Genomic DNA, 23,214 nt, shown 5'->3' with positions numbered 1-23,214 from the left:
TCTGCAGTTATGTATCACCTGTGCTTAGCGGAGCTCCCGGCGACCTACGAGCAACACACCTACACATGTCTGTTGATATGCAAATCGAAGCTGTGCTCCGCCGTTTAAGCACGGGCACTGTTACACCCTCGGGCACAGGGACGGACATGGTGAATAAATATAACGTCACGTGGTGCCTCTTTATTGTACCTTACAGCAGTGTTTGTACTCATACATTCCTCACTAATTATATATATATCAGTGCTGCATGCATATGTGTGTGTGTGTGTGTGTGTGTACATTTATGAGTTTCCAGCTGCACTTTTTTCAGAACTGCTACTTTTTCTATCTAGACTATTCCTACAGAATAATGATAACATTCCTAAACATTCACAAAAGGGAGTTATCAAATACTAACAACTTGCGATTCTGTTTTATATATATGTATAATTTATAAACAATTGTATATTTACTTGTAGATTGGCAGATTATTATACTTCTTTTACAGAGCTCCCTCAATATGTTGTGACAGTGCTGTGTCATGTGCTGTGTCAAGCTGGGCTAGTGCTATGTGTTGTGTCAGTGCTGCATGTTGGGCTAGTGCTACGTGCTGTGTCAGTGCTGCATGCTGGTATAGTGCGATGTGTTGTGTCATGTCTTGCATGCTGGGCTAGTGCTACATGCTGTGTTGTGTCAGTGCTGCAGGCTGGGCTAGTGCGATGTGTTGTGTCAGTGCTGCATGTTGGGCTAGTGCTACGTTCTGCGTCAGTGCTGCATGCTGGTCTAGTGCGATGTGTTGTGTCAGTGATGCATGTTGGGCTAGTGCTACGTGCTGCATCAGTGCTGCATGCTGGTCTAGTGCGATGTGTTGTGTCAGTGCTGCATGTTGGGCTAGTGCTACTTGCTGTGTCAGTGCTGCATGCTGGTCTAGTGTGATGTGTTGTGTCAGTGCTGCATGCTGGGCTAGTGTTATGTGCTGCGTCAGTGCTGCATACTGGGCTAGTGTTATGTGCTGTGTCAGTGCTGTGTCAGTACTGCATGCTGGGCAAGTGTTATGGGCTGTGTCAGTGCTGCATGCTGGGCTAGTGCTATGTGCTATCAGTGCTGTGTCAAATGAAAGCACTGACGCCACTGTGAACATAGGCGGGAGGCTAGATGCCGTTCACCCAAGCAGCAGTGGGGATTGCAAGGGAAGGTGGGGGAGGACCTTTTATAATTAGACACTGTATAACACATGTAAACTGTATAAGTGCTCATCATAGCTAGTGACCAACTTCTACAGTTCCTATACAGTGGGTATAGTTACTACATACCTTTACATTGCATTGGGTATAGTTTTGAATATACCAGATTTATATAGTTATGAGTCATGGACATTCGCATATTCCACATAAAAATCACTTAAAGGCAGGGCTGGAGTGCCTTGAAATGTGGGCTGGCAAAATGCATCAATGGGATCCCCCCCCCCCCCCCCCAGCCCTGTGGAGGGGGGTTGCCAAAGTCTGATTTTTAATTCCAGCCCAGCTCTGCTTGAAAGTGATGTTTTTCCTGCCGCACATGTAAACAGCACATTATTGCTTTTCGTCTGCATGTGCCTCAAAGTGAAATGGCTTAATTCTCTATGTGTCATTTCCTCCTGGCAGAGCAAACCTCTCTGCCCAGATACCTTTTTCGGTTAAATGATGGCTCAGTCATTACTCTAATGTCTGCTGAGATAAATCAGAGTACTAAAGCACTATTTGTTATTTCAGTCATTTTGTTGCTGTAATTCATGTTTTTATCTAAAGCAATTTTTTAAAATTGTGTTTTTGCAGTTCAGGATAAGTTTGTGGCTTTCATGTACTGGAAGGGAAATCACTTACCACTGAAAAGTGTTCCTGCTTCATATGTGTCTGTCATTAAGTGACAAAATAACTGCATGAAGTGAATGTGGCGTGGCTCTTCTGATCCCTTTACATTCAGCAATCTAAAAGCGGTACATTTTGTTTTCTGCATTTCGTTTAATTAGTACATCTATCATTTCAACAACATTAGCTAATTACCTAAACAGTGCATTTCACATAAATTAAGAGTATAAAGAGTGAGATCAATGGCCATTTTGAAATTCCCACCTTGAAAGATACACGCTTGATGACTGAGCATCATTATTATTAGTGCTGTGATTTTTGTAGATTATGAATATGTTTATTATGCTCGCACACAGTAGTGGTGAATAACGCTATTGTGCCCCAGGGGTAACATCCATTTGCTTAGCAGGCCAAGAGGGCCACGGCCTGGGCCGGCTGACGAGCTTCCGAGGAACAACTGCAGCATTGAGGGCAGCCAGGCACAGCATGGGCCTGCAGACGCACCACCTGACTCACCGGCTAAAAATACATGCCGACATTCCTCAGCTTCACATAAAGATGGCGCAGTGCCGGCCCGATACGGGACGTGCCGACTTCGGGCCCTTTTCTGTGTGATACTGCCACATGGTCCGCCCCCCCTACCCCGGCCCACAAGCCCCGCCACTGTAAATCCTCCCTCACAGGCTGTGATGGGGGGGGGGGGGGGAATGCTGATCTGGCATGCGGTTCAGTCCTGCTCAGACCGGTCTGCGAAGCCTCGTGCGGCTCAGTGTCCCCCTCCTGAGCTGGGAGTGCATGCAGCCCCCCTTTTTTTCCCGCCCCCACTGGCCGGCTGCCCTGCGGTGTGCGTGATCCCACTGCCGTACTCAGCTATGTGTTAATCAGCTCCAGCGCAGCACCGGAAGGTTTCCACTTTTGGCTTTTTTAAAATACCACTCAGATTGCTTCAGGTACAAATTTCAATGTCCCAGTTTCCAAAGTCTAATAATGCAGCATCTGTACAGCACATCACTGCAGGTATGCTAACCAGTCAGTCCTTACTTTATTTATTGCATGTAAAATGTGTCTGTTTGCACTTTTCTTTCTTTTCAAAAGGATAAAAGACTTAAGCTAAACTTGGTCGTCCTTTACAATACAATTGGAATTTTGGTGTATATCTCAGTTTAAGCATGGACTGTCTTTTCATTACTGGATAAATTCAGGCCAAAGCTCCTCACATCTCTCCGACATCTTGCACCCCACACGATTATACTTGGCCCAGCTAACACACTGTGCCGTAAGACACGTCGGCCGGGACCATCTCTGGAATTCGGACCCAGATCCTAATAAGTCAAACTTCAGTCTGTCAGTCGAAGGGTTAAAGATCTCAGATGAACGCAAGGCACAGTCCCCCACCCCCCAGGCCCTCAGAGTGTGATTTTAACTACTGATACGAAACACTGGCTGCTGAAGATTCACAACCGTGGCAAAAACGAGCCTGAACAAAACAGCCGATAATGTTCAGTAGGTACACTCTGTAAACGCCAGGTTGCTCTGCGTTTATGTATCCTGCCTTGTCCTGGTTTAAGCAGCCTGTCTGAGAGTGGCTCCGGTTCATTACAGCATAATGCAGTCCCCTGTGCAGTGCCGTCTGCCAGCCTGTACAGAACTGGCTAATTGTCATCAGAACCAGAGCTGTTTACGCTGCTGTTTGTCAGACCCCTTCTGACTATTCTGTTGGAATATGAGAGATTTTGTAAATGCCGACTCAGCTCCTGTTTGTGTAAAATATAGTCACTTCATTTATATATGAATAAAATGGTTTTTTTGTCATTTTTCAGCTAATGAATAAAATGGTCTGCATCATATTTATGTATTTTATTTATATACATTTCCTTGTTCCCTGGGCCAAGGAAATGGTAAAGTTATGGAGAGTGGCTGCATGTATGGAATAGACGTTATAGTTGTAATTGCAAAAAAAAAAACATTTGCAGCTTTTAATTAGATATTAGCATAATGTAGCATCAGTAATTATTACACAAATATAACAGAATCCACTCTTGCATGGGAGCAGGGAGTGTTTAATGTATTTGTGGAGACATATTCCTTCTTGTTGCCATAAAGCCGTTTAAATGGAAATGTTATGCACACTGAATATTCTCTCGTTGATTTCAGCTCTGTGAAAATAAGTAAAAGATTGCATGGATTTCCTGCATAATGTGAAATATATTTTTAGATAAAATATTATTGTGGACTGGCATATATAAGACTAGAGAGAATGAGAGAGCCAGATAAAGTCAGCAAGATGGATTGCAGCCTGGTGTAAACCTCATGCTTCAGTGTAATAAACACAGAAAGGTTTCAGCATCTCTGTATTGTATTATGGATCAAAGTTTATACGTTCAGGACTGAATGTTTTTGCTCTCTCCAGCAGCTCGTCTAAATAATTAGTTCAGGCCAGTGTTTACCCCCGGCACGTTTATTCCATGTCGCTATCAGTCCTTATTTAAACATTTTTACATGCTTAAGGGTGACATTTTTCCTTAAACTCTTTATTCTTATGTATTAACACTCAGGGCCCATGACGAACATCAGTAACCACAGCTGTGCCCGTGGTTTGTAGCCAGATACTTTGTACCGAATTCCCGCCTCTTCCCAGGACAGAACGGGTCAGTGCTGGGTCGCTGTATGGGATCCAAGGCTAAAATAAACTAACTTTATTATTGTTATGCTTGGCCTTAGCAACTGAAATGAAAAAAGGACGTATATATACTTTACATATGCAGCTGGTCCCTGGCTCTCTGACTTTGGCCAGGAGAAAGATTAGCAATCCATTCAGTTCCAAGCCTGGTCTTCCATCCATCCATCCATCCATCCAGGTCCTATAACCGCTTATCCTATTCAGGGTCATGGGGGTCCAGAGCCTGTCCCAGAGGCTACTGGCACAAGGCAAGGAACAACCCAGGATAGGGCGTCAACCCATCACAGGGCACACTCACACACCAGTAACTCACACATGCACACCTACGGGCAATTTGGTAACTCCATTTAACCTCAGCATGTTTTTTGGAGTATGGGGGGACACCGGAGTACCTGGAGAAAACTCCACAATGATACACGGAAAACAAAACTGATTCAACCTATTTTCTTGGCCAGCCAGCACGGCCGTAAGAGCTGTTTCCCTGCCTATAAAGAGGAGTTAAAAGGTTACAGTCCTTGGGACTCTATTGTGAGCTGTCTTTTTGTGCTTCTAGATGGTAAAGATATGATGTGGTGCCTCACAGCCAGAGGGATACGGGTTTAGATCCTGGATCTGTCTCGGTATTGTTATGTAGGCCCTCAGTGGTGTGTCTGAGCATGTGTGGCCTGTCTGACACCCAGAGCTTTCTAGGGGCTGGCTTTGGATCGGCAGTGACCCAAGGGGGGTTAAGTGCTTACTAATAATGGCTGTGACAGGGGGTTCATGAAAGGCGCCATTATTTCGGAGAGCTTGCAGTTGAGTCCGGCAATCTGTCGCCTCTGAATGGCAGTTTCACAGCAGCAGCAGAATCGGCAGGCTGTGGGTCAGAGTTTAAGTCAGCTGGGAACCTTCGGCAAAGAGGGCCCACGCACTAGCTACTAGCCCTGGCCCCGGCCCCAAAGACACCAGCAGTCATACCACCTGCAGTTCATACTAGATAATCTAATGGAAAGTAAGCAGGTTTGGGTCTGGCCAGTACTTGGATGGGAGACCAACTAGGAAAGCTGTCATGCTACTGGAAGAGGTGTTGGTGAGTCCAACAGATTAAGTTCTCCTGTGGCCTGTGTGGATCCCAATGCAGTGATGGGGATACTGTGCTGTAAAAATAGTGCCATCCTTTGGATGAAATGTAAAACACTGGTCCTGACACTCTGCGTGTCCTTTGGAAGCGTAAGGGTGGTATCCCAATGTCCAGGCTAAAACTGCCCACTGTGGCCCTTTCATATCTGGCCTGCTAATCATCCCCTATGTCTAATCGGTGAATTTTCTTCTGCCTTGTCACCACCTTCGCTACTGTGTGGTCAGTGTACTGGTGCAGAATGGCTGCTGTCACATCATCTAGGTGGGTGCTACAAGGTGGTTCTTTAAAGTGCTTTGGGTGTTTGAAAAATGCTATATAAATGTACCATTCATGCAGCTAGACTAATTATCACATGCCATACGATGGGCTGACATTCCAGCCTCATACCCCGTGCGGCTTGGGATAGGCTACAGTCCCTCCCCGTTCTTGATATGGCGGTGGAAAACATTATGATGGTTGATTAGTATTGTTATTGGACTGATTGTTTTTACTTGATTATTATTTGCGTCACAGATGCCCTCATTCACAGGCTCATAAATAGTTGTCGGTTTTGCCCTTTGGCCATTGGTTGAATGCCTGACTCATTAAAAAGCTTCGTTGAAAGTCAACAGCGAGGCCTCAGTTCACTTTACCCACCTCTATACTCACTATGTTCAATGCAGAAATGTCCGAAAGCTACAGGGTCAAAGTGTCTCACGAAAGCATGGAATTACGCTCTCAACCTGCACAGACAATTAGTGCCATCAGTTCATCGACCCTGTGCTATAGCCCCAGCGGGTCACTAACGATAAAGAAAGTAACGCACCCGAGTTCAGCACAGTTATTGTTTATATAACTATGTATACAGAGAGAGTAGGTTTACATCCATATGCACTCTCTGTCATTTCTTGACAGACATTATGTATTATGTATTAGAAGGCAGTAATGGCTACTGGATTGGCCTTCTTTTAATCTGCTTCAGTTTATTAAATCTCCCCCGCCCTTTCAAACAGCCCCATGATGACCTCATCTGACCGCCTCTGGATTAAATAAAGGTGCTGGGGAGGACATTCCCCATTAACCCAGTGGCAGGGGCTGGGGGTCATTCCCCAAACGGTAGAGTGCAGATGCTGACCGTGATCTTAAGGCGGAAGTGCAGTTGACTGTGTCCGTAACTCAACCACACCTACTGATTATGCTCATGTAAGATAAGCCAGTCATCAGGGAATTGGGAATAACTAACATTAATCATAACCATAATGTTTTTTTCAGCAAGAGTACAAGAGACGTCTCGGAAGTTGCACTTCAGCTAACGATATGCATGCATGCGTGCATGTATGTATGTATGTATGCATGCATGAATGTATGTAAGTATGTATGTATTCATGCATGTATTTATGAGGCATCCTCATTTAATCAAGGCACAGCACGCAACTTCCAGAGTCACAGGCCGGCAGGTTTTCAGACTGACAGCTGACATATCCAATGAGAGGCCTCAGCTTAACTCCCACCCGCCTCCTCCAGATCAGAGCAGACCCGACCAGCAGCTCTTGAGAATCAGGGCTGCCCATCTCTGGCCTAGATGGTTTAAAAATAACATAGATATTTTTGACCTATCCCTCTAGTTTGTTGTTTTTTTTTTCTTTTTTTAATTCTTTTATCAGTGCTCTAAATGCACTGTGACAGAATGCTTCCTTCCTCACATCTAAATACAATGAAGATGACTTGCCTTTACTATAAGTCAGTGTTTACTTGTTTCCTCTGGAGCGGGGAAGAAGCAAAAAACATGGACCGTCTGTGGGTCCCCAAGGACCGAATTGGGAAATACTGCTATAAGTGATTTGCCCGCTGAGGGTCATTGTGATGAAGATCACTTTATGGGTCCTTAAAGGCTCTGGAACTTTCCATCTGGCAAGAAAAGGTTCCATGGCCTCTATGTGTGCCCATTTCCAGATGGCAGTAAAGGTCACTGGTGAAGCAGAGCCACGCCCCCTGTGCGCCCACCCCACCCCACCCCCCCCCCCATGAAACTAAAGCCTCCACCCTGACAGGCACTCTGATCTCTTCATGAGTCAGATGGCCTGAGCTTTAAATTTCCTGCGACGCCTGTCGCTCCGTTCATAAATTAATCATATAATTTCCGACACAGCATCGGCGCGCGAGGAACCCTGCGGCTCACACCAGGAGTCATGCGCCCATCTGGGTCGGCGGTGCCGGTTGGGCAGGGTGTGGTACATGCTGGGTGGCGTTGCCTGGAAACGGGGGCCATTTACGAGGCAGGTGGGTACCCCGAGACGGAGCGCCTGTCATTTCGGGGAAAATCAAGGATCTGCGCATGCGTTCCAGCATGGTGTCCCGTGGGTTGGGGGGTGCTGTAAGCGCACCCTGCTGCTCCTGCCCTGTCACTAATTATAGGACCCATATATCTGCCCATTGCAAATCCACATGCTGGACCCATGCAGATACCCATACAGCTCTGGAGGGGGCGGCATTTGGCATGTAAACAAGAACGCATGCAAGGCTCAGCTCTCTGTAAGGTTACCTGTGCTCCTTAAACAGGCCGGGCCAAAATGATGTTCCTAAGTGGTGCTTCCCTTACTGCCATCACATTTGTTTAGCAGACCCTCTTATCCAGTGTGACACATTGAGACAACAGGTACAGAGTCCCAAGAGCAAATGGAAGTTGAGGGCCTTGCTCAAGGGCACGACAGTGAAATCATGGGTGACAGGGAGAACATCCACTTGCCAATTGTCATTAGACTGGTGCTGTTCTGCCTCTGTTGTTGAGCAGGAAAAAATCAGTGACAAGAGATGGCTGTTTGGGTTAATGATTTTTATGGTCGACGGCAGAGCCTGTTAGAACCTTCCTCACTGGCACAGAGCACTTTTGTTATGTGTTATCAGTGCCGTCGGAGCGTTAAGGGCTTTAACGGGAAAAACCTTATCGGCCTATAAAATAGGAGGAAGATCACAGCAACATCACCGATCACAGGGCCGGTTGGTTTTAAAGCGTGCTGACAGTTTGGCTGAAGCTGGTGCTCCACGCTGGAGCCCTCACTTAGACCTCTGGGAGTGAAGGTCATGTGACGGCAAAGAGGACTAACGGCACCCCACACAGGCAGCGTGGGAGCGAAGCAATTCCTTTATTATGCCGCATTTCAAATCAAAGAAAACAAGATTTTTTTTTTTTTTTTTTTTTAAATCTAACAGCTTTCTTAGAAAAATCTATTTGTTCCATGAACTGGAGCAAATTACATAAATTACAGCAAAGATAGCAGAGAGTGCAAACACCCAGAGCAGGAAGTGTTTTTATTTTGAGTGAAAAGGAGTTTGGCTGACTGTCACTGGTTCCTAAAATGACACATCACACAGGGCCATTGAAATGTCACATTATCATAACAGGTGTGCTCCTCTGTCGTAAAGTCAACCATTTTCTTACATTTTGGATACATTTTATTTAGGCACACTGGTAGTTTGGTATTTCAGAAAGGAGCTTTTATATTGAAGAAAAATTAGACCCAAGGAAGTAAAGTATCCTTACTCTACAGTATATTTAAAATTTTACGAATTTAAATATCGATATTTGACTGTTATGAAATTACCTTTAACAAGTATAAGATTGTATTTTCTTCCCCTCAACAAACAATGTTCAAATTATTAATTATGTGTTGCATTCTTTCTGTTATCTGGACAGATCCAGAGGGTGGGTTTGTTGTTTCTCGGACTCCCAGCACATCCAAGTGTAGTGGCCATCTGTGGCCTACGGGGGGGGGGCATGCAAATGTGAGGTTTGAGTGGTAGTAAACACCACTGCAGATTATATTGGATGTATACATCGTGGATTCCCTTAATGATACACAGCAGTATCACCGTTAGGTATTGCATATCGCTTGAAGCCACCTCGTTAAGCCAGGCCCTCCCACATCAGTGCGCTGAGCGTCAGCTTTGTGTCAGTAACAGAGAAGATGACCATAAACGTCCAGCTACATGGAACCTTAACAACCCATCTGCAATCAGGGGATCCCGATAAACACAGCTGCCCCCCAGGACGCGCTGACAACATGATATATTCTCTCAGCTGTTTTAGAGAGCATCCCCACTGCTGTGATCTTACAGATTCGATTATATTTTTGATTTTGCTAAATGTTCTGGCCCAAGTTAATTGTTCAGGACCATGTGGCTTACCGTTAACCATGTTTTTGCAGGCTGTTGTGGTGATACACACCGATCAAAGGAAGGTTTGTCTGCTATAGCTGAGATGTGGGTTTGTGAAGCCAGTATGCTGAGAATTCACAAAGCAGACCCATGTCCTGTCAGAAGGGTTAGCTAGCTGGATTAGCCTCATTTTGTTGTATGATGATGATGATGATGATCTTTACTGTTCAATGCTGCCTACAAGGTCGTAAGTAGAGACTGTGCAAAGAACTCCCTCCTACAACTTGACAGGTTACTAGGGGCGCTTTTCCACCGCACAAAGTACGGTACTTTCGGTACGGTACTTTCGCTTTTCCATTGACTTCCGGTCGAGTACCAGTACAGAAAGTTTAAAGTACCGAAAGTGCCAAACCAGTTGTGGTACCAATTTGGTACTTCGGTACTTTGGGTGGGACTTGAAAACGTTTTGCTGTCGATTGGCTATGCAAATAGCCTGCCGCTGAAACACAAAATACAACCGCCATCTTTTGAAACACACAGCGAGCAGAGCGATCACAGCGAGAAACAAAATAAAAAGCAGTAGAAACAAAAATATAAAAAAGTAAAATGGAAGGATGGACAAACGAGGAAACACAGGGTTTAATCGCCATATGGTCGGATGAACAGATCCAGTGGGATTTGGATGGCACGACTCGAAATAAAAAAGTTTTTGCCGTTCCGGGCAATTCAGTATTCCTGTTTCCCATGTCGCGCGCTGATTTGTACACGGTTTCGCTGTTGTTTTCATGTCTTTTTACGAATCTCTTGAGGTAAACAAGCCATATATTAATTTTAAAACATCACATGCCTTTTCTATGTTTTTTATTTTTACATATAATAAATTAAATTACTTAATTTGCTGGATAGAGATATTTCTTGATGAAAACGGTATAGTATTGCTTATAAGACTATATTATGCGTGACGATCTACTGTATTCACATGTAATAATGTACCTGAGTGATTTTCAGACATTTCACATACCTCTTTGCTTTAATATTAGGGGAAACATTATTTCCTGATAGACAGGAGAAACATAGGGAAACTGAATTGCCCGGACCAAGCCGCTTGGACGAAATGGGGCACACGCGAAACACCGAACAATGCTGCTTGAAAATCAAAAAACATAATTAAATAATTAGTTTGCTTTCAAAAGTCTGAATTAGCAGTAAGCTAATTCTTACTGCTTTGATCGGCTTAGCCAAAGTAAGTGTACATACGTAAACGAAATTGATGGCAGCATGATTTGGATTTTACTGAATCTTATACTGTGATAGAAGCTGACATAACAATAAACCGCATTTTCCAGTCTCAACTGTTAGTTTTAATTTTGGGCTGTCAGTCAGGGGCGGTCACTGATGATGTCATTTGGCGCCGGTACCATTTTTTACGCCAGTGGACAACCGACATAAAAGTACCACCAAACTTTCGGCACTTTATGGGAGTACCTGGTGCGGTGGGAAAACGCCCTAGGTGAACCTTGCAGATCGTAGAAATTCAAGGAGCAGGTGACTGACATTGCATTCATTAGATGAAGGTACGCTGGTCTTCACCCCTCCAGTGAGTGCCAAGATGGCACTCGGCCTTGTCGAAGAAATCAGAACCCGCGTGCCTCTCAACACCGATGTTCCATGACGAGTGTGGGACACGGCGCGATAACCCTCATGCTACTGCACAAGCACGGCACCACAGGACGCCATCGGTAGCCACACAGGCAGCTGTTCGAAATCTATACCTATTGGGCCTAAATGTAACAGGAATCAAATGCAAACATTTAGCAATGGTAACTCGATAAGGCTTCAGAGGACCATGCGCTCGGGTGAACCTCGAGAAACCGCAAGATCCACGGTCCAAAAATCCCCCCCATTTGAAATACAGGCTGTAGCTATAACTGGCAGAAATCCTTGCAAGAACATCTGGAACGGGTTTCCTTCAGTGGGAGGATCGTTTATCGTTATGCGGCCAGCAAGAGCAAAGTGTCAAGCATTCTTTAAACTCTCCAGAACTCTCCGGAACAAATGTAAATTAGGGCTTACTGCATGCGAGGCCTCCTCTTGTCATGGTAATAGGAATGATTTTTTTCCAGGCCTGGGCAGCACATATTAATTGCAACACTGGACTTGTGAGTAAGATTTGGCTTAACCCCAAGAAACAAAATGTACTTGAATGCCATCCAGCAGAATTTAACTGCAGTGCAAATCATGTTCATCTGTCTCTCAGCTTTCCAGCTCGCAAGGAAACTATGTCAGTAGTAACATTCCCCATTGCCACTGGCCTCTACTTTTCTGTAGCAGGCATTTTAATTGTCTGTTGCCAAATATAAGCTAAATAGTACAGGACATAGCTTCCATCTAATGTCACAATTATCACATATAAGAGCGGATCCACACACAAATCGGGTGAGCAGTTCAATTCATGGTCGATTTGAAAAGACATTTTCATTTTGTTGATTTCCTTCCGTAGGTGCATACAATCTGGCATCATTAAAATTTGAATCTACCATTAGAGGTTGAATTTTATTACTGGATTAGCAGTATAATATTTTGGCCGTCATATCAGTATATTAAATACATAGCCTTTGAGTTTCTGTTCAGGATTTCAGTTCACAGTATTTATAACTTCGATAAATATATGTCTAAATAAATGCTAATAATTGCATAGTGTATGAAATTGCATTGATGGTTAATACTGCATGTACATTTGTTGGTACCATTGTTTGGTTGAATAATTATCCTACATTTAGAACAATTCAACGAAGAGGAATGAACGGGACGTGGAATATAAACTATCAAAGCACGCGACCGCAGCGTTGTCTGTGCGAGAGAACCGCATCTTTGCATGACGAAGGCAGCGATAGTTCAGACCCAAACACGCTCTGGGACTGTGGTAAATCTCCCCTCTTGGCAATTGGTATCGGCCATGGTTCAGCGACGCAGCTATTATTATAATTGCGTGTTTACCCTTTTCCAAGCCCCACTCCCTTCTTTGCCCTGGTTCGGACAGGGCGGGAGGTGCGCTTCCCTCCTGCCAGGAATCTGACCGTTTATTGTACATTCTCATTTCGAGTAACTTATGAGTAGTAGGCGGGTTTGGGGCAGTTTACAGGCTCGCGGACGAGCCGTAAGCGTTAAATATCGTCGCACGGCCTCCCATTTCGTAAAGAGCCCCATTTAACATATTTTAAGAGCATTAGAACAGTTTTTGCTTAGTAAAGCTTCAACAGGGCATCACTCAGTCCACAACCATTTAACAGCTGATTATGAGCCGTCTATTTTAGGAAACATGCACAGTAGGAGAACTTCCGTCGCTATATGGATTGTAGTGTGTTACACTAATTATTAGCTAGCGTGCCAGTTAAACTTTACATGCCAAGAATTCAGAGTTAGATGTGCTCGACATGATAAGACTGGATTTATAAAAAGATTATAAACATTCTCCCCCCAATTTGTAGCTCTGCCTATAGACGAAGCCAGTCTCATCAGTTTGTTTATACAACGTGCATTTACCCTCTGTACAAGCTGAAAAGTTGCGTAACGACCAAAATTCTTCAGACGAGGAAGGGAATGGGGGGACGGAGTGGGGGTTAAAAAATAAATAAATCACACTGACGAGATGACGGTGCCACCTATTGGTCGTGCTCTGCACGTACAGCAAAATATACTTTACATCCTATGTGCATGGAAACGACGATCAATATGGTGTTCCTGAACTCGCAACAGTCAAAATTAACCAGTTTCCGCAGTTTTGATTTAACAAGAGAAGCCCGTTCAATCAGTAAGTCGTTCGCATTGAGCTTTGGCACGTTCTAAAAGCATTTTCTGCATGGATGTTGTGTAGCTCCGCCGTGGTATATATTACTGAAAGTACAGGTGTTATGCCGAAAAAGGCATCCCTGCCGTAGAATGCATGCCTGTCTCTAAATGACTGATTGGTCGCTGATCTGAAACGAGTTGAGCTACTTTGTCGAGTAAGGCTACCGTAGTGCTAATCAATAGCCCCAAAAAATCCGTAAAACTCTAACCCTAACCCCCAAAAAACCTCTAAAACCCTAACCCCCAAAACCCCCCTAAAACCCTAACCCCTAAAAAACCATTAAAAGCTCAACTCGTCGGAACACCGGCATGCATTCTAAGGCAGGGATGCCTTTTTCGGCATAACACCTGCATGTGAGGTGGTGTTTGTACCTTTCTGGCATCCACTAGAGATACTTTTCGTATCTCTCCAGTGCAGTCAAAACTTTGGAATATGTTATTTAGTTCTTGCTTCAATACCGCGTACACTCGGGCATTCTCTGGAACTCAGCCTAATTGCACTTATGCCGTAATCGACTCCTTGACAGCCGTATGTTTGTAATGTTCTAGTTTCCTCACTTGTACATTGTTTTGGACAAAAGCATCTGCTAATTAAAAAAAGGAACTCTCGGTTCAACACACTGCTTATTCGAATCCAAGCTGGAACAAAAACCGGTTTACAGGTGTATCCCCTGCAGCCAAGACTGACTACGTACGACTATAGCAGGTAAGCAGTGTTCTGCTTTATCAAACATGAATCATTATCCAGCATTCCCTCAATCGAATAAATGTGTAACATTAAAATCCATCTATTAACCCTTGAAATGTGTTTGAAATGCTTCAGGGTTGTCATTTAGAGTACTAATTTGCCCCCACAAACAATGAGACATATTGTTCACGAAAACATAATTCATAATTGTTTTACCTAAAGTGATTCTGCGCAAGAAATGCTAATAATTCCGTAGTCATGTTTAAAAAGATTAGACTCATTTTAGACGCACAATTTAATTTAAATGTGTCAAAACACATTAATTAGGTATTATATTTTTTCGAAACAGCTTGGGAACACAATGTACAGACACCATTCTACTAAGACATCGAGGAAGCCAGAATAGACAGGCAGCCACGGTGTTTAGCACACGTGTGTGTGGGGCCCCCTGTTGGCCACAAGCGGTCATTACACTAAATTTTAAATACGTTATTTAGTAGATGCTGCAGCAGGATATTCTAACCAGCTAACTACGATCTTCTGACTCTACTCACGAGCCATTTAGTTTTTATATAATCCGAAACAAATAATCCTCCCCTAACATAGAAGATCATTATGGGATGCAGAAAAATCTCAAACGGCTACAGAAGAATTCTCTTTCTATGGAGAAAATTAAAAACTACACAAAGCACACAAACCCAGTAACTTTATTGATGTTGTTGTTACCGGTGCTGCTGAAGGTGGCAGTTAAGAGATCTGGATAAAAATGTTAATATACTGCAAAAATGTCCAAAACAAGAGCAGCCCAATTAGACATGCAGCATGAAAAGAGGAAATGTTGTGGTCTGATGGATGGAATTTGGGTAACAGAATAAAAGTGTCACATTACATGAAAAATCATTAACACCAATGCTGACCTGTGACAGAAAAAAATATCATTGGTTTCATATGCCTGTAGAACACAAACCCAATATTTACAATCTGCATTTGAATATTTTTAAATTGTAATCTGTGAGCAGCTAAGGAAATATCTTGCATAGCAGAAGCATTGAACCGACATATCAGTGAAGCATTGATAAAATTACTAAAGTATGGCTAACAAAAATGTAATATCTTGTAAATGCTGAATTGTTACAGCAAACAACCCCATTCCTTCACAATGTTACATTGTTGTAAAGACATGCTGACAATCAATCAGTACCCCTAACCTTTTGACACCAGTCCTGCCCCAGCAACAAGAACACCATTTTTACCAAGTAAATTAACTGACTTTACTGGTATTAAATCAAGATGTCTACCTACCATACAAAATAGCCTATTGTAAACATGTTCTTTTCTAGAAATCAAAGCAAAATCACAGCACTGATCTTTTCTGTTACATGCGTTGCTTGGCATTCCTGTACAGATTTGCCAGTTCTGCTTGAGCCTGGTTAGTGTCTCATTTTGTTTGACCAGGAAAACTTACCTTTCCTATGCTGACACTTCAAATAAAGCTAATTAAAATTCCTTAATACCCAGACCATCCACCCCACTTGGTCAGGGTCATGGGGGGTGGGGGGGGGGGTGGGACCTATAAAAATTCTATGAAGCATAAATCATAGGGAAGGCCACTGTATAAAATGTAATTACATTGAAAATGAAATTACAATTTCTCCAGAATGTCATCTCTAAAGATCACTCACCCTTTTATAAGTGTACACTTAACAGCATCATGTTGGGTCTCTCCTGTCTTCAAGTCATCCTTTTGATCAACACGTCCTTTATCCCGACTGGACATGGATATGCAATTTATATGCACTCGTAGCTATGGTAACTTTTCTGGTCAAGAGTCGCAACTGACGACTTCCAAAGTAAAATCTAGGGAGATGACGTGACTGAACTTCTGTACAAAACACCTGCAGGAAATGTTTGTTTTTGCACTATCCCATCCCAGCACACAAACAAAATCAACGAAAAAGATTAAGATTCTTGCCATGCTTTTTATTTTTAGTGTTATGCAACTTTAGAAGTATAAATATCTGTTTAATATACATCTATGACATCCACAGAGCTTTCCATGGGTGAAATACAAAATGCAAACACTTTTATTGCACATATCCTAAAGACAAATCTTATTAAGCATTTATGTCTAATACTTAGTTCACAGGGGAAGGAAAAAAAAATAAACAAAACAAAAAAAAAAATGCGAAAGCCATCGAGAACTCGACAAACTGTTTACACAGACTTGAACTGGCTATCATATAGGACAACAGTCTTTTACAGCAGGGAAGATGAGGCAAACACTACACTATTACCATATACAATCTGTGATGCAGCACACAGTTTTGGCAAATGAATAAAGACAATATATAAAATATACATCCATGAAGCATCTGTAAACAGACAATGTGCTTTTAGGGTTCAAACTGGTCAGCTTTGTAGGAGGTGCCATGGAAGTGCTCCATTGCTCAAACGTCTGCGATTCATCTATGTATGCTGCTTTCCTGTGTTTTTCCTAAATTGATGTTTATTCTTAAAATGTTGAACTCCATGTAGCTGGGGGGCGTGGTGGTGGTGGTGGTGAGTGTTAAGGTGCATTTTGTCCCCAGCCTTTTAGAATACAAGTTGTAAAACGTAAAGATATCCTAACTTCTGTCCAATGAAACGAACAGTAAAATGGATCTTAATATCAAATTTTAAAATGCCTGTAATCACCGAATGGTATTTATACATTGTGCATACCTATGCTATTTTTCTCTGGTTGGACAGTATATATATATATATATTCTAAGACACAGTAAATATTTAGTTGTTAAAGAAAGCACTATAATGTATAAATGTTTACGTTATCTTACTATTTGGCTGAGGATAAAGGTTTACGACACCAAAGTTTCATATTACCCCTCTAAAGCCTTGAAGGATAACTAATTCATTTTTTTTTTTGCAATCAGTGACATCCATCATGAGAAATAAAAAAACAACCTACTCTACACAGGACATCACATGTATCATGTTTAAAGGGGAAAAAGCCAGAGATGTTCATTTTCTAGCTGGTTTACAGAGAATCGTTACACTTGGGTTGACAAAATGAGCTTTAAAAAAAATAGCACAAATATAAACTTGGAACGCTTGTCATCGCTTACCCAACCCTGTGTGCATGTCAGAGGCTGAGGACAGGACTAAAATGTGTCTAAAAATGTTACATTATTTATAATATAACTAGACAAAGGAAACTGATTTTATTACCCCGTTAACTTGTATCTTAAACTACAAGTGTGCCGCTATCAAGGAAGGTTACATGTACTGCATGCGTATTCTTTTCTCTAGACCAAGAGCAGTTAACAGTTTGCAGTGAGCAAAAAAACAATAATAATAATAATTATCCACATTGTCGGAGTTCTGTAACAAAACTTTGGCTCCCCCCAGCAATATTGCATTTCAGGAATTAAAGAACACGTGGACGGACGAAAAAGGTTCAACTCTCCTGTCTGATTGTCCTGCCAGTTCCGAACGCCTCTACACAGGCCTTTTACGCACATGCCAAAAATTAGAAGTGCACTACAGAAGCTGGTCATTTTATTCTTATATATTTTTTTGTATATGCTTTGGAGCAAGCGCGCTACCCTCCCCGACCCCCAAATACTTTAGAATAGGAAAAAAATGATTTCCCAGAAGCATTTCCTACAATTTAATTTGAAATTGCAAATAAAATCTGCAGTCCCACAGTATTACACAGTGTTTTGTGGAGACGTTTAGGGCGACAACAGCAGGGGTTATAGTAAAGACACTTCCAAAATGGGTATCATTATACATTACAGTGCTAACAGGGCAACATCCTGGCAAATCTCTTTTGACCATTTTATTTCAGAATAGCACACTTGTTTTTCGAGGTGCGATCAAATGACTTATCCTTTTATCTGCTGTTAATTTTGCATTGCTTCAAGTAAAAACAGCCCATAGTGTGGTTTTTAGACTTGAGAGATACTTGTCTTGTCCTATGCCTTTCTTAGATATGTGCTGCCTTTAGCTTATTCGAGACGGAACCGCAAAGCCGACAAAAACAATACCAAACTAATTACAGATCTTGAAGTATACAAACATATAACCTAATAAAATATATACATATAAAACAAACACTCATGTTTGAAGCCCATTACTCCCATTTTTTTACAGTTTTGTCATATTTACAGTATTTTGCATAAAAATTAAACTTCTAGAAATGTAAAGAGATGTATGTGAAAGGAATGTGATTTTCACCCAAACCTGCTAAAAACAGCAGGTTTAATACCCACAAAAGCATAAGGCCCCTTCCAATAGATACGACTCAATGAAACTTCAGAACCATATCTAATAGTTCTAGGTTAGAAGCACAGTACTCAGTGCATGCCTTCTGTGCACCACGACCCAAAACAAAACAAAGAAAAGGAAAGTTATGCTCTCCCTCGGAAAATGAAGAAACCAAGAACTCTAACCAACCCTAATAATTTTGGTGACATTCTCTTTCTCCTCCTTTGTTGATTCCTTGGCACATAATCAGTTATTCCTCCCCCTTTACTGACAATGGTACAATGGTTGTGGGGGGGGGGGGCAGTAGTTTGCAGGCAAATGAGCTGTCAATGAACAGAAACATTACCTTGTTGAATCTAACCAGATCGAACCTTTCCTAGCCTGCAGATACACAGTTCTTAGGTTCGGGGGTCTTGATCACTATAATTGGCACTGAAGCTAATCAGAACTGCCCGACTTGGCAGAAAGTGTTCTAAGAGTGAAAAGCCTTCCCGAAACACCCCTGGCATACTGATTGCACAAACCTCTACTGTCAACGAAAATAAACCATGTACCCTCTTCCAAAAATACCAATTTTACTTTTTTTTCCCCTCAACTGAAGAGTACTTCTTATGACTACAGAGCAAGAAACATTTAAAAATAAAATATTTTGGTGAATTATTGAAATCAGCAGCAAATTAGGATACTTACATTCAATCTTACATTTCATATTCTTTGTGGATCGTTTTCAGTGCAAATCTCTTACACACACATGGACACACGCAGACGACACCAGCATGATAAACCAGCCCAATGCACACAGACGCACATGGACACGCCTCCATCCCATGCTGTTGAAACACTGCGGTAACAGCTTCGCCGGTTCTCAAAAGTAGAAGGCATGTGGAATGAAACAGTTTTTCAAATTAAAAATGATACTGTGTACCAAACAGAAACTGCTAGCCTTGCTTCCCGCCTCACAAGGCCTCTGGCATCTCCTATGACCTTTTGTGGGAAGAGCCACGTACTGGGTCCTTGGTCGCCTTGCATCGGGCAGAAGAATCCTTTTCTGAAGGAGCACCATCACTTGCAGGAGCCACTGTCTTTGTTACATCTTTGCGACCACTTTTCACCACAGATGTCTGCTCTGGAACACTTTCTTTTCTCTTACTTTCACATGGGTCTTGCCTTGTGGAAACCGGTTTCTCCGAATTTCTGGGCCGGGTTTCAGACACTGAGCATTTCACTTCATTTTTCACCACAGCATTGGGCCCAGTAGCGTCGGCTGGCTGACTCTGCAGCTCCTGCCTTGCCACTTGTGGGCGCTGCTTCCCCTGCTCCTCTCTACGAACAGGCACAGTCCTCTCATCCTGGCTGCTGATACCGACTTTGCCCGAAAGAGGTTCTTTGTGACTTGGTGCTTCCTTCCTCGTCTCTGCTGGAATGGGCAACACAGGAGGAGAAGCACTAGAAGGGGAGGTCACAGGAACGCTGCTGTGCTTTGCTGGGTCTTTTGGAGTCTGCAGTCTCGTGCTAAGAGGAGCTTGTTCTTTTGGTTTCAAACTTGGGCTTTCCTTAACCGGTGGCTCTGAAATCTTCCCCTCACACTTATTCCCTAAATTCTCCTCTGCTTTGTTAGCTGAACGTGAAACAGGCACAGTCTCCGCTCTTGCCTTACTTTTGAGGGTTGGTTGGAGGTTGGGGGGAGCTTGTTTTCCAGCAGCCATGCCAGATTGTGACAACTTCCCCGTGTGTATGGAGCTGGACATTAGTTCTGCTTTGACTTCGCTGTGCTTCTTCATACTAGGGTTCTCGGTCTTACTGGCAAACTGCTTCAGCTGAACCTTCTCCGCTCCTCTATGCTTCTGTGACTCTTGTTCAGGCGCTACAGTCTTAGCCATTTCGCACTTCGTCTTTGGCGCCCCAGGACCAGAGTTCTGCTTCGGCATGATGCTCATGACCAGCTGGCTGCCCAAGGCAGCTTCTAACTTCTTTGGATCACACCCCTGTACGGCATCCATTTTTACAACCTTCGTTTTACTGTCTTTCATTTCTCCTTTCGGATCAGCCTCTCGGGCTTCAGCCACTTTGTCTGCAACACACTTGGGGCTCCTGATGTCCTTCCCACCTGACACATTGACAGAAACACTGCTTTCTTTTGAAGGGGTAGAGTCTGCCTGAATCTTCTCTGTGCTCTGAACTTTGGTGGTGCGGGGCTGCTCAGGTGGATTCTGACCAGCAAGCCGGACAGTATCTGTAGAACTAATGGTCGAAACTGAGGAGGAGCGTTGTGACGTGCCGGGCTTGGCAAGGCCACCTACTGTTTTGTGTTTCGGCTGCTCTGATGACTGCTCGGCAGCTGATCGTTTCACACTGCTGCTGCCATGTGATACCGCAGTCAACTGGGAGCTCTGTGATGCAGACTGCTGATCTCTTTCAGCACATTTCTGACCTTGGTCAACCAATTTTGTAGCAGTACTCTGCTGGACTGGCTCTGGCTGCTGAAGAACAGCTGTTGTTTCAGTCGGGCAAGTGACTTTTGGCACTACCTTTTCGGCAGAAACCGTCTGTTTGGGACTTTCTGGCTTAGAACTTTTGGGTATGGGGGACTGGCTTGCAGCATCCCCAGATTTGCCAGTCTTGAAAGGCAGCGTTTGCTGAGGTTTCTCTGGCTCATCCTCCTGATCTTCATTGCTGGCCTCTCTGATTGAAGGGGTTCTTCCACATGATGTATGCGTAATGGGGCGCGCAGCCCTCAAATCATGTACCAGAGCTGGACTGGCTTTTATGTTAAACTTTCCATTGGACTCTGAAACCTCCGTCTTAGTTGCTCGACTAAAGTCTGCAGACTGGGGTTTGTCACTTGAGCTGCTGGATTGTACCGCTGCTTGCACAATGTTGACTTTTTCAGTGGTGAACTCTTCCTTGATGACATTCTTACAACCGAGCAATGCCGAGGTTCCTTGGCTCGCCGCACCAAAGGTACCCCTCTGTCTCTCAGAGGATTTCTGTTGCTGGGCTGGGATTGGCTTCTCCTCACGACTCAGCTGCCCCTCTGGGCCCCCAGAAGCTATGCCGCTACTTTGACTGTCTGCCATTCTGGAAAGACAGGTGTCGGTTTTGGAAGCCCTCGGCCCGGAGAGCATACCGATGTCCAAGGTGCCCTCCAGCGGTCTTAATGATGACATAAGACGGCCTTCCAGTTTGTACTCTGAGGTGGTTTTCCGAATTGGGCCCTCTGTAGACGAGATCATCTGGAGCTTTTCCACGGCGCTCTCGCCCCTGCTGCAAAGCAGCTTGGGGGCTAGTGCCTCGGTGCCAATGCACGGACCCGTAAGCACAGCACTTCCTGGGCCCAGAACAATGCCGGAGTCCAGCTGCAGGCTTTTGGATCTCGTGGCAGTGAGATGGAGGCCCTCGTGAATGGTGGGAGGGCCCCTGCACATACAGTCCTCCCTCTCTTCAAAGGATTGCTTCTTCCTAACAAACTCTATGTTAGGTGCTTTGAAATCAGACCTCTCAGGTTTGCCTCCCTCTTTAACCTGCCTACACAGCTGCCTTTCTGCTTTCTGGGAGCTCCATTCTTGAAGGCCAGAAGTGGAGGGAGACCTGATACCCTCGCTGATGATGGACACAGAGTCGCTGCCCTTTCCTGACAGGTCAATTATGCCTTCACACACACGTGTGTTTAGTTTCTTGTACAGTGCATCTTTTAGGGTACCACTTGGTGCTTTAGTGTCTAATAGGCATGTTTCTGGGCTGCCCAGGGGTCGCATGCAGCTTGCCTCGGGTTCTGGGACAGTGTCTTGCTTCTGCAGTGAGTCTCGCCTTTCTGGCCAGTCCTGCCGTTTCATCACGACCTTCGCCTTCAGCTTCTCTTTGTCCAGCTCTTCAAGAGACTCCTGCCGGCCAACCTTGCGGGTGATGGGCCGCTTGAGGCAGCCCTGCTCAGCCGGCCGCACTCGCGTGACGGCTGGGGGCTCGCAGGAAGTCTCCTCCACACTCTGCAGGGTGTGGTCCTTGGGGGCCTGCTCCACCTGGGCCTCCTCCTGAGTCACCTCCAGGCTGTGCTTACGTGTACACAAGTGTTTCTTATCACCCACATAGGATGGGGAGAGCTTCTCCTCTGACTGGACCCTTTTGAGGAGAGGCGAGCGGGGGGGCTCTGCGCTTTTGGGCCGTGCCATGTGGCGGACGATGGTGGGGGGAGAGTGCATTTTGGCAGGGAAGGCCTGGGTTGTTTTGGAGCTACCCAGCGAGTGACTGAGCAATGGGGAAGGTGAGCGCTGAGGGGAGGTGGGCTGGGGAGTAGGGGAAGGTGTACGAGCCAAAGGGGACAGCGGGATGCTGCCTGCAGATTTTCGGCGGCCCTGCCGAAGCCGCTGGCCCGGCAGTTTGGGGCCCAGGCCGTGCAGCGTGCTGGGCCGGATGTGGCCGGAGCCCGCGGGCGAATTGGGGCCACTGGAACTGGGAGAGCTGCTCTGGGATGAAGTTCCACCTTCAGCAAAGGCAGGATGAAGGGAGCTCATTATATCATCAAAATTAGCATTGTGTTTCCAATTTCCAATCTAATTGTTTTAAATCTTCTAAACTCAAGACAAAAGACAAGCTTTAAATATTTGATTTTAATATAAATTGCTAATAACTTACTTTGTTTATTGTCTATTAACCA

General features: G+C 44.2%; 1 protein-coding gene across 14 annotated transcripts in view; it reads right to left on the bottom strand.

Annotated features, from left to right (window-relative positions):
* Positions 1–16,256: 16,256 nt before the first annotated feature.
* Positions 16,257–23,214, bottom strand: part of mast4 (microtubule associated serine/threonine kinase family member 4) — a 115,008-nt gene continuing 108,050 nt past the window's right edge. For all 14 annotated transcript variants that reach the window (XM_023795659.2, XM_023795668.2, XM_023795678.2 and 11 more), the window contains one exon: positions 16,257–23,040. In XM_023795659.2, the coding sequence (XP_023651427.1) occupies positions 19,541–23,040 (3,500 nt within the window). In that variant the 3' untranslated portion in view covers positions 16,257–19,540. The remainder of the gene's footprint in view (positions 23,041–23,214) is intronic.

This window comes from Paramormyrops kingsleyae, chromosome 7, assembly GCF_048594095.1.
Source record: "Paramormyrops kingsleyae isolate MSU_618 chromosome 7, PKINGS_0.4, whole genome shotgun sequence".
NCBI lineage: Eukaryota > Metazoa > Chordata > Actinopteri > Osteoglossiformes > Mormyridae > Paramormyrops > Paramormyrops kingsleyae.
This window is presented reverse-complemented; position numbering and strand designations above follow the sequence as displayed.